Below are 12,771 nucleotides of genomic sequence, written 5' to 3'. Positions count from 1 at the left end.
TCTAGACTTTCAGCTTTGTCCTGTTGGTCTTTTATGTATTCTTAAGGTAGCATCGAACTACAGCTTTGGAACAAATCTTGCTTTCATGTCAGGTGAGTCCCTACTCCTAATTTTTGCATTTTATGGACATTGGATAACTCCTTTTAAAAGATCTTTTTATCTATTTGAATTATTTGATTGGAGTACAAACTTTTTACCTATTTAAATGAACTTTTTATTTATTTGAATTATTTGATTGGAGTAAGAAATGAAAGCAGGTCAGCTATTGTAGTTCATCCTTGAAATCTTGTGTTCAGCCACACAGTTCCTATGTCAGTTATATCTATATCAGATGAAATGCTATTAAAATGTAAGCCTTTTGCCTAAAGAACAACTTTCACCTAGGTTTTAAGACAGTAGCATTGTACATTATACATTAATAGGCAGTTCTAGCAAAGACTTCTATAATCTTTAGGTAAACAAGGGGCCAACTATCAAATGGCTGTCAAATGTTGTGAATGATTGTTCTCTCATTAATGGCAACAAAGGCATTCACATTCTTTCTGCTAAAAAGTCAAGAAAATTTTTGTTTTAATTTTTTTTTAAGACTTTATTTATTTGCGAGAGAGACAATGAGAGACAGAGAGCATGAGAGGGAGGAGGGTCAGAGGGAGAAGCAGACTCCCTGCCGAGCAGGGAGCCCGATGCGGGACTCGATCCCGGGACTCCAGGATCATGACCTGAGCCGAAGGCAGTTGCTTAACCAACTGAGCCACCCAGGCGCCCAAAAGTCAAGAAAAATTTAATAAAAGTTGTTACAGGACCTTCTAACATTACCAGACATTATTCTTTGTACCTAATCATAATGTGGACATGAGATTTTTTTCCCAGTGACCCAAAGAGTCATCATTGTGAGGGTCTTTCTGAGTTCCGCATCGTGCACTTGTATATGTGGATGAGTTTACATATGTTTATATATTTTTTCCAGCCTACGTAATATGGTTATGCAACGTTTGAGGCAGTTAGGCTTGAGGAGGGCATTCTTAGGTGATTTGTTACTCAGTAATACAGCTATGTTGAGGCATTGTGGAATTTTACTTATTCTCTCCTAATAGAGGCCCAGAGCCAAATTCACATCTGTGTACTACTGTTCAATACATTTCTTTCTTTCTTTTTTTTAAGATTTTATTTATTCATTTGAGAGAGAGACAGAGAGAACACAAGCAGGAGTAGAGACAGAGGGAGAGGGAACTCTAGGGGGAGAGGGAGAAGGAGGCTTCCCGCCGAGCAGGGAGCCCGATGCGGGGCTTGATCCCAGGACCCCGGGACCCGGTACCGTGACCTGAGCCGAAGGCAGACGCTTAACGACTGAGCCACCCAGGCACCCCTGTACAATACATTTCTTAACTGGCTTTTAAAGAAAATCTAGCTAGAGTTGCATCTGATTTGCATCACATTTTCTACCCTGGTATTTGAATGCTTTGGCTCAGTAGAAGTAATGGTAGTAGCTGCAGAAGCCAACATCAATGCTCTGAAAACTTTCAGTTCACCTAGGCTTCCCTTTGTAGTCCATGGGCCCCCATCATGGTACGATGATTAGGTTTTAATTGTCCACAACAATTTACTGCTGGATGAATGGGGATTCATAAAGGTTAAGTGACTTGTCCAAGCAGCGGGAACTGGGACCGAAGCCAGATATTCTAGCTCCGTTCCTAGCAAGGGATAGGTCATTGTCATTCCTTCATTCATATGTTCATTCATTCATTCACTCATATGTTCACCAAAAATATTTATAAAGCTCCTATGATCTACCAGGTGTTCTTTTACCTGTTGGAGGTATATCAATAAACAAAACTGACAAGAATCCCTGCCCACGTGGAGCTTACATTTCAGGAGGTAGAGGGGAGACCATGGTAGATGACAAAAAAGTAAGTTCCGTAGTATATTGGGAGGTGATAATGTATAGTTAGAAAAAAATAGAGCAGGTGGGGGAATTGGGAGTACCAGTTTTTATATACTTTGGGAGGCAGAAACAAATTAATTTTTCTACTTTTATCTGATATATCAAAATGACAGATTTTGTTCTAAACCTTTCAACGTATATTGCTTGGAACAATGTTCTGCTCCTTGCCCCCCTCCCCACTACCCCAAGAAGCAGTGCTGTGAAGGATGGCTAAATCGCAAGATCAGCTTACAGAATATATTCAATTCATTATGTATTTTAGCTGTAGTTAAAATCTAATGGTATTGTCGGCCTAACCAGTCCCTACAGTGGTTTCTTTTCTTCCTCTGGTAAAATGCATTCCAGGCTCCAGGGTTGGGGGTGTCAGGAGCCTCATCATATCATGTGACTCTTCAAGCTTTGGATTAAGCAACTCTCCATCCTTCTACTTTGTCCAGTATTGTGCAGCAGGGGCTTCCCTCATTCAAGCTCTTGATGGTGCCTGCTCCGTTGCCAGAGTCTAGGCCATTGTTTTGGGAGGTGATGGATTTAAGGGAGGAAGGGATCAGTAGCCTAGGTTCTCTTCTTACAGGAGGTGGGAAATTGACAATTGGAATGAATTGCAAGGGGGTGTCAGCTGGGATCAGTGGAGGAAAGGGGAGTCCCTGGTTTCACAGGGGGGCCAGTGAGTTACTGGGATGTTTGTGAGTCAGCGGTGGCCTTTCGTCTCCTAGGGTGTAGGTTTGTGTTGATAAATTCTGGAGATGGATTTACCTATGCTTTCTCACCTGATTTTCATAGAACCTGAAATCATGGCCAACTCCTCAGTTTGGCTTTTTCCATATAAGCAACTGGAAGTTGTTTTTTTTTATTTAAATATTTGATGGAAAAAAATATTTGATGGATGTAACTTTTATGTATTAGTTTAACAGTATCCCAACAAAGAGAATTGAAAATTTAAAAACCTGATGATTATTTTATAACCCTGATGTTCCTTCTTACTACTTTATTTTTATACTGTTTATTATTGTGATTTTCTTCATAAATATTGTCCTGGAAATATTGTTGCATAACTTCAAAATTTACCACTTTTAATAGCCATGTAATACTGTATTCATGAATAGGTATTTGAATGTTTACCTGTTCCGCATGTACTTTACCAGAAAATAGGGCTTGCCGAAAGAAATGCATTATGCTTTCAATTAGCTTGCTGCCTCTTTCATAAAACAATATATATACATGGAACATAATAAGATAAGGTGAAGTCTGACTGTCCAAAGGTGTTTATAATTTGGAAAAAGAAGGGATTTGTGGGCTAATGTGATAGGAAGCTTCATGGAAAATGTAGAAGACTTTGTGGAGACAGAGATCTAGAATTTAATTAGTTCTTGCCAGTTCCAGCGCTGCCGCTTCATCCAGACCATCATCACGCCCTCCTCCTTCCGTGTTACCCTGGCAGTCTATTCTCTAGAGAGCTGCCAGAGTAACAGTAATTCAGGTTAAATGACTCCTCTGCCCCGAACCCTCCCGTGGTTTCTCAGGTCACTCATAATAAAACCTGAAGTCTTTAACAATAGTCTACAAGGCTCTGCATGGTCTGGCTCATGCCTTCCACTGTAATGGCATTTCCAACTTGAATGCTCTTCAGTACTCCTCTCTCTTCACACCGGCCTCACTGCTGTTCCTCACACACTCCAAACGGACTCCCTCGTCACAATCTCCGTAATCGCTCTTTCCTCCGCCTTGAAAATATGTCTCAGCTATTTCCCTGGCTTACTCTCATTTCCTTCAGATCTCTGCTCAAATTTCACCTCCTTACAGAGAGACCTTCCCTGAAAAACCAGAAGTGTTTTTCTGAGCACATCCTGTCACTCCCCAGCTCCTTTCCTTTATTTCTCTCCATAGCATTTTTTCCACCTGACATATTTATGTATCTCTTTGTTATTAGCTAATGGAAAGTAAGCTCCATGAGGTCAAGCAAGGATTTTGTTTTATTCCCCACTGTATGTCCTCTTCTAAAATAGTTCCTGGAATATAGGCAAGGCTTACTAAATATTCGTTGGATAAATAAATGAATTAAAAAATATCATAAACATTTTTTCTCTACATAGATTTGTTTATGTAGAATTGAAAGAAGGTCTAGTGATGATAATCAGCAGCAATATTTTCAGTGAACATCTAGGATTGAACTGGATGTTTGTTTTAGAGTGCATCTTTTTTCTTTTTTTTTAGTTTCATGGGTAGAATTTAGTGATTTCATCTGTTGCATACAACACCCAGTGCTCATTCCATCAAGTGCTCTCCTTAATGCCCATCACCCAGCTATCCCTTCCTCCCACCCCCCCCTCCCCTCCAGCAACCCTCAGTTTGTTTCCTATAGTTAAGAGTCTCTTATGGTTTGTCTCCTTCTCTGATTTCGTTTTGTTTTATTTTTCCCTCCCTTCCCCTATGCTCCTGTTTTGTTTCTTAAATTCCACATATGAGTGACATCATATGATAGTTGTCTTTTTCTGACTGACTTATTTCACTTAGCATAATACACTCTAGTTCTGTCCGCGTTGTTGCAAATGGCAAGATTTCATTCTTTTGAGGGCTGAGTAATAGTCCATTCTGTGTGTGTGTGTGTGTATCACATCTTTATCCATTCATCTGTCGATGGACATCTGTGCTCTTCCCATAGTTTGGCTATTGTGGACATTGCTGCTATAAATACTGGGGTGCATGTGCCCCTTCAAATCATTATGTTTGTATCCTTCGGATAAATACCTAGTTGAACTGGGTGTATTAAAGCTCCCCTCCTGCCTCCTTTTCCCTCCCATGCACACCCAGTGCCTTCGGGATCAAACCCAAGCTCCTTAGTCGGGCATTCAAAGCCTTCCAAGGTCTCATCTGTGTTGACCTTTCCAGCTCCACTTCTCTGCCAAGCCCTCACCTTCACGGCTCATGCTGCAGTCCTAAGGAGTGGCTTATGATTCCCCTTATGTGCCCCTTGCAGATGTCTCTTGCAGCATCTCTCACATTTTGCTGCTTGTTTTTAATGGGTGTCTCCTCAGCGCATAAGCTCTTCAAAGTAGGGGACCTGGCATATTTTCATATTTCCAGGACTTGGCAGAGTTCCTGGCAGATCATAGATGGTCAGAAAATACTCACTGAATGCCAAAGATGGTTTTGCCTCCAAGACAGAGACTAGTGGGAACTTGAAGAGGTTGGATATGGAACAAATAAATTGATGAAAGCAGTTTCATCTCATTAGAGGGCTTGGATTGCGGGTGTGTCCGGGGACAAATGGGGTTGAAGAGAGCATAATATTAGAAAACTGTAATTTTTAGCACAGTATTAGAATACTCTAAATCTGTTGGAATACTCTAGTTTGATGAGGAGAGAAGGCATATAACATGATTGAATCAGTACACTCAGCTAGAAAAAACAGCTTATATGAGAGGAAGGGTTATTTGACATGTGTTGTTTGGAAACAAGTGCAACCATCTGGCAGGGGTCTGACTGCAGACCTATCAGCCCTATTATTCAGCCTGTGAGAATCATGCCACATAGTGACCCTGCTCATCCTGCGGACATAGTATGAGGGGGAGAATTCAGGGCAGTAGTGGTGCGTTCATGTCCTTGCTCATGACTGTGGAGGGTTAGGTTAGACTCAACCTGATCTCAGTTCAGTGGGAAAGAAGGCTGTGAAAATCAGGTTACATCTGGCAAGGGTGTGAGGGAGGGAAATGGCTGTATTTGTTTTATATGTTTGTCGTCCCTAGTTGATGGTTGGTATTATCTGTGCTGATTCAGTGGATCTATAATCAGTTGGCCTGGCATAGTTGAATATGTGGACATGTTTTATATAATTTTAATAATACGTATTTTGAAAAATGTAAACATAGTAGAGTCAAGGAGGCTATTGGTTTTAAAAGATTAAAACCTTTTTTTCTAAATAGGTTTGTTACAGAAAGAGAAAATGGCTATTGAAGCATTTCAGATTTGCTGCCTCCTCCTGCCACCTGAAAATAGGAGAAAGCTACAGCTCTTGATGAGGATGATGGCAAGGATATGCCTAAATAAGGAGATGCCACCACTGTGTGATGGCTTTGGGACCCGAACACTGGTAGGTTGATCTCTAACATCTAACTTGACTTGAGTTTTTGGCATACAATTCACCTGAGTAAAGTTTACTAGCTTGGCAACCCAAGGAAGGCGCCAAGTCAGGCTTGCTCAAAGAGCCACGGCTTGGAAACTGCACAGGTGGGATTACACTTCCGGTATTGATGTGTTAAAGAACATAATCGAAAGCGAAGAGTGAGTAGGGATAGAGTCTGAGTGTAGAGGTATCTGCGGTCTTCTGCCTACTGTCAACTTAAAGAGAAGAGAGGGTGGACAATACGCATAAGGGTTCTCTCAAGAAAAGGACATACTTTCCTCTAGGACAGGAAGGGATGCGAAGCATTTGTTACTCTAACAAGTAGGAGAGGGAAAGCACAGATAATGGGGTAAAGAGGAAAGAAGTAAAGAGGAAAGAGTTGGACTAGACAGCCTGGGGGGAGACAGAGAATTTGTTCTCTTGGGATATGATCTAAGAGTCTGTGAGTGAGGATATTTCTTAAGTATTTTCAATTTGGTTTAAAAACATACATGCTAGTTTTGAATTCTACTTTGTTGGTGTCAGCATGTCTTTATTTTAAAATAGGGTTTATGTTTAGAATTTCTTCTACATGATTTCTTAATTTTCCTCAAAATTGGCGGTCTTGGAGCAAAATTGTTGCTTCATTGGTGAACCTTTCCATATCCTGGTGAACCACGGTATACCCCTGAGGGTCCTCTGGCCCTGTTTTAGAAGTGTGTAGTAAGAGTAGAGGATCACTCAGTGCCCAGTAGAGTGATTCTTGACCTTCCTTTTGGTTGAGTAGATGGCTAATGGGGCTAAGGGACCCTTCTGAAAAACTGAAGAAAACTTTGCACCTATTCCCCAGAAGAATGCACATGTAAAATTTTGCATAGAATTTCAAGGCATTAAGTTTCCCCAGCGTCCATGGTCTCCAGGTAAAAAATGTCTGTGTCTCTGTACACATAAATGTGAGTGCAGGTAAGATATCATTTGCAGTATGTTGATGATGACATGAAGTCTAATTAAACAATTACGTGATTTCATGCTTATAGGTTTTGAAATAAGATTGTCAGCAATAAAATTAGTAGGAAAAGGAAAAAAACTCCATCCAAATCATAGTTAATATGAATTCTATGGAAGCAGCTACATAAATATTTTTTATATTTCTGCTTATTGTAAAGTCTCATCACTTAATGCACTTGTTACAAAGTCTCATCGTTTTGTTCAAATGTGATTATCAGATATACACCCAAAATCCTAGAGAAAGTAACAGTTAACTAGGAAAAAGTGTAACAGCTGAAGCACATAGATTGTGCTAGCAGATTTCTTAAAAATCAAAATGAAATAAGGATATTAGTAAACTGAATGGCTTTAAATTACTTTGAACTTAAAAGTGCTACATGATTCAAGTAATGGTGGTGATCATAATTTTCAGAATTTGCTTATATATATTTAAAACTGTCTGTAAAGGGGTGTGCTTTAAAAACTGCTCAGACAAGCATCTCTGCTGAGTGTCTGTGAGATGAGATGCACCTTCTGTTCCTGCTGGTTGTTAAGAAGATCAGCCCATTGAGACGACCAGGTGTGGCCAGGCACCAAATAGGATGTGTCCCCTGGGCTGTGGGCCATTTCTCACTGACTGGTCACCTTTGGTTTTTGCAGATTTATTGAATGCAGTATAGCATAGGAAAAAAAAAAAAACCCTCATCTGTGTTTATTTAAAAAACACCTCCCCCTCTTTTTTCAGATGGTTCAGACATTTTCCCGTTGCATCTTGTGTTCCAAGGATGAAGTAGATTTGGATGAGTTATTAGCTGCTAGGTTGGTGACATTTCTGATGGACAATTACCAAGAGATTCTGAAAGTCCCTTTGGCCTTGCAGACCTCCATAGAGGAGCGTGTGGCTCATCTACGAAGAGTCCAGGTAAAGGAAGGGATGTTAACAGTCCTTTAAAATTGCCAGCAGGAAGTTACGTAAACTTGCTAGGCTTCTTGGGATTTCTAGATGTGAAGGATTGAGTGAATAAATGTATACAAAATGCTTCCAACAGGGCTTGGTACATGGTAAGCACTATGTGTGTTTGGTAATTTTGAAAATTTATGGAATGCTCACCTGGTTTGGTTATGTCAGTCAGTGCTGCATACTTCTGATTGCAAATTCCTTCAACGATAACCTGCCTTTATTTTAGTTTCCAAATGAGTTAAAATGGGCCTTCCCTGCCCTATAAAACTGTTGTGAAGAGTAGAATACTCTACTATAAAACCCCTAGCTTAAATGTCTGACATACAGCAGGTACTCTTTGAAAGGTAGCTATTGTTATTGTTGTTATTGTTATATTAAAATGATGCAAAAGAAATGTAATGCATGACTGTTATGTGGGCCCCAAAGCGGGGTGTGTATGTCAGCCTGATCGGGAGCAGGCACTTGGTAAAGGCAGACAGAGGTCTACTTGGCTCCTGAATGAGCGGCCCTCTTTCTGCTTAAGCACTTTTTGATGTTCCATAATTAAGGTCCGGTGAACTGCTACCTCCTGAAGGATTATGAAAGTCAATAACTCTTCATGTTTTCAGTGTGCAATTTAAAAATTAAAATAGGGGCACCTGGGTGGCTCTGTCGGTTGAGTGTTTGACTCTTAATTTCGGCTCAGGTCATGATCTTAAGCTTGTGGGATTGAGCCCCCCTCCACCTCGAGCTCCGCGCTCAGCTGGGAGTCTGCTTCTCTCCTTCTCCCTCTCCTGACCCCCACCGCCACACTGTATGTGTGTGTGTGTGTGTCTAAAATAAATAAATCTTAAAAAATTATTAAAAATTAAAATAAAATAGTTTTGGTAATTATCAACCTTAAATATGTTGAAAGAATTGGAAAATACAGAAAATGCACACCAAAAACTATAAGAGTAACATCCAATGTTCAGTTAGTATTATGGTCTTTTGGGTGTTTTTCTGTGCCTTGTCTTCTCTTTTTGCCTTTTCTTTTTTTTTTTTTTTCTTTTTCTTTTCTCTTCTCTTCTCCTCTCTTCTCTTCTCTTCTCTCTCTTCTCTTTTCTCTTCCTCTCTTCTCTTTGCTTTTCCTTCCTTCGTTTTCCTTCTTTCCTTCCTTCCTTCATTCCTCCCTCCCTCTCTCCCACCGTCTCTCTGTTTTATACCTAATTTTCTCTTGACAATACACCAAGAAATATTTCCTACATCACTAAATATTCTTTTTTTTTTTTTTTTTAATTTTTTTTAAAGATTTTATTTATTTATTTGAGACAGAGAGAATGAAAGAGAGAGAGCACATGAGAGGGGGGAGGGTCAGAGGGAGAAGCAGGCTCCCTGCCGAGCAGGGAGCCCGATGCGGGACTCGATCCAGGGACTCCAGGATCATGACCTGAGCTGAAGGCAGTCGCTTAACCAACTGAGCCACCCAGGCGCCCCATCACTAAATATTCTTGACTGACCCCAGGTGGTTGAGAGCACAGACCCTGGAGCTAAGTGGTGCTTGTATTCCTCATGTGCCCTTTATTGGTCCTGTGACCTTGGGCACATTTTATAATGTGTCTGTTTTAGCCTCTACCCGACATCTCTCTTTTCTCATCTGTAAAGTGGGATAATAACAGTTAATACCTACCTCCTAGGGTTGTTTTAGGGATTGAATGGCTTAAAATGTGTAAAGTGCTTAGACTGATATTTATCACATAGTAGCCCCTCAGTTGGTAGCTGCTGTGGTTAATATTATCATCATTAGTGTTACATTATTCCACAATATTGTTATTATTGGTAGCGTAGCATTCCATAATATGGATATATACCATAATTTGTTTAAATGGTTTTCTTTGGTTAATATTTAGATGGTTTCCATTTTCCCCTCTATTTTGCAAATAATACAACAGTAAATATTTTTGTAGCTAGATTTTTTTGGGGGGGGGGGATGATCCATGATTATTTTCTAAGAAAAATTTTTAGGAGTGGCATTGCGTGGTCAAGGGCCAGGGATGTATTTTAAGTATTGATTGTATATTGCCAGATTTCCCTTCAGAATGATTGTTCTGACCCATATTCCCATGAGTGGTCTAAGAAACCTTGCCTACTTCTCATTAACATACGTATCTTTGCAATTTTTATTGAATAAAAAGTGTAACCTTACTGCTGCTTTAGTTAAATCCCTTCCCTCCAGTATTTTTATGACCCATACTTAAAAAAAAAAAGTAGAGAAGAAAAGAAATACTGAAATTCTGCAAGGAGAAGTGATAGCAATAGCGATATCGCCCTGTATACTCACCCGATTCGCAGTTCCCATAGCATAGGCAGACACGGCAGCAGCTTGAGCCCTTTGCTCTCTGTTGAAGATCAGAAGGCTGAGCTCTGCTTATGCTTGAACAACAGATTAGCATGATCTCATGGAGAGGCACTGCCCTGGTGCTAAGTGAAACCAGAAACCACTCATTTGTCAATTACATTTTCTCTCTTGGAAGTACTCAGAATTGCCCAACAATTGTTTCAGTACTCAGAGATCTGCTCTCTCTTGCGGGCTCCTCAGCCCTGACAGCATGTCAGATTCTGGGCAGGGCTTCTCTGAAAATGAACAGTGTTCCTTCGATTATTCCAGGGAAGTTTCAGGGCTGACCCTGTGATAGATAAAGTGTGAGGTGGGCATTATCTTTGACACCAACCTTCTATTAGCCTTGACTGCAACCCTCTTCTTCCTTTTGTGCCCTTTAATCATAGGTATCTAGTAGTTTTCTTACTAGGCTTCCGGCTGCAGAAGAATGATAGGTGTTATATTTTGGGGAAGATGGAACTCTCGGAGTCTGAAATTAAATACTTTTTAATTTCTTTGTTATTAAAGTAACATTGACATACAATGTTATGTTAGTTTCAGGTGTACGGCAGGGTGATTCAACAATTCTGCACATTAGTGGTCCCTGCAATGAGTGTAGTCACCATTCAAGATTATTACATTATTGACTGTACTTTCCATCTCTGTGACTTATTTATTTTATAACTGGAAGTTTGTACCTCTGAACCCCCTTCATCGATTCGCCAACTTCCCCCCACCCCTGTACGCCCTCTTCCCTGGCAACCACCAGTTTGTTCTCTGTATTTGAGAGTCTGTTCAGTTTTTTAATTTGTTTGTTTTGTTTTTATATTCCAAATATAAGTGAAATCATATGGTATTTGTCTTTCTCTATCTGACTTACTTCATTTAGCATAATACCTTTTAGGTCCATCCATATTGTCACAAATGGCAAGATAACATTCTTTTTATGGCTGAATAATATTCCATAGTATATATACTATGTCTTTTTTAAATTTTAAATTCCAGTATAGTTAACATACAGTGTTATATTAGTTTCAGGTGTATGATATAGTGATTCAGCACTCCCATACATCACCCAGTGCTCATCATGACAAGTACCCTCCTTAATCCCCATTTTACCCATCCCCTCCCACCTCCCCTCTGGTAACCATCAGTTTGTTCCCTGTAGCTGAGAGTCTGTTTCTTGGTTTGTTTCTCTCTCTCTTTTTTTTCCTTTGCTCATTTTCTTTTGTTTCTTAAATTCCACATATGAGTGAAATCATATGGTATTTGTCTTTCTCTGACTTATTTTGCTTAGCATTATATTCTCTAGCTCCATCCATGTTATTGCAAATGGCAAGATTTCATTTTTTTTTTTTGATGGCTGAGTAATATTCCGTTGTGTTTATATATACCACATCTTCTTTATCCATTCATCTGCGGATGGATGCTTAGGTTGCTTCCATATCTTGGGTATTATAAATAATGCTGCCATAAACATAGGGGTGCACATATATTTTCAAATTAGCATTTTCATTTTCTTTGGGTAAATATCCAGAAGTGGAAATGCTGGATCATAGGGTAGTTCCATTTTTAATTTGTTGAGGAACTTCCATACTGTTTTCCACAGTGATTGTACCAATTTTTATTCCCACCAACAGTGCATGAGTGTTCCCTTTTCTCCACATCTTTGCCAAGATTTGTTATTTCTTGACTCTTTGGTTCTAGCTATTCTGACAGGTTTGAGGTGGTAATCTCATTGTAGTTTTGACTTGTGTTTCCTGGATGATTAGTGATGTTGAGCATCTTTCCATGTGTTTGTTGGCCATCTGTAGGTCTTTGGAAAAATGTCTATTCAGATCATCTGCCCATTTTTAAATCAGATTATTTGTTTTTTTGGTGTTGAGTTATATAAGTTCTTTATATATTTTTAATAGTAAACCATTATTGGATATATCATGTGCAGATATTTTCTCCCTTTCACTAGGTTGCCCTTTTGTTTTGTTGAAGGTTTCTTTCGCTGTACAAAGTTTTTTTAAATTTTAGTATAGTCCCAGGAGTTTATTTTTGCTTTAGTTTCTCTTGCCTGAGGAGAAATATCCATAAATTTCTTGCTTAGGGTGATGTCCAAGAGATTATAGACTATGTTTTCTTTGAGTTTTAAGGTTTCAGGACTCACATTTAGGTCTTTAACCCATTTTGAGTTTATTTTTGTGTATGGTGTAAGAAAGTGGTCTGGTTTTATTCTTTTGCAAGTGGTTGTTCCATTTTCCCAGTATAATTTATTGAAAAGATTGTCTTATCCCCTTGTATATTCTTGCCTCCTTTGTCATAGATGAATTGACCATATATGCGTGGGTTTATTTCTAGGCTCTCTATTCTGATCTCTAGTCTGATTTGATCTATGTGTCTATTTTTGTGACAGTACCATACTGTTTTGGTTACTATAACTTTGTAGTATAGTA

At 39.4% G+C, this 12,771-nt stretch overlaps 1 protein-coding gene across 6 annotated transcripts in view; it reads left to right on the top strand.

Annotated features, from left to right (window-relative positions):
- The window catches only part of DEPDC1B (DEP domain containing 1B), a 458,815-nt gene that overhangs the window by 66,128 nt on the left and 379,916 nt on the right, over positions 1 to 12,771 (top strand). For all 6 annotated transcript variants that reach the window (XR_008507514.2, XM_045895294.3, XM_045895283.2 and 3 more), the window contains exons 8-9: positions 5,863 to 6,029; positions 7,774 to 7,950. Coding sequence is in view for 5 of the 6 variants with exons in the window: in XM_045895294.3 (XP_045751250.1) it covers positions 5,863 to 6,029; positions 7,774 to 7,950 (344 nt within the window). In the remaining variant the exon portion in view is untranslated. The remainder of the gene's footprint in view (positions 1 to 5,862; positions 6,030 to 7,773; positions 7,951 to 12,771) is intronic.

This window comes from Mirounga angustirostris, unplaced genomic scaffold (assembly GCF_029215605.1).
Source record: "Mirounga angustirostris isolate CCGP_5_RB_7025 unplaced genomic scaffold, mMirAng1.0.hap1 SCAF_7, whole genome shotgun sequence".
In the NCBI taxonomy this organism is placed as follows: Eukaryota; Metazoa; Chordata; class Mammalia; order Carnivora; family Phocidae; genus Mirounga; species Mirounga angustirostris.
Note: the sequence above shows the minus strand (reverse complement) of the source record. Positions and strands in the feature narration are given on the sequence as shown.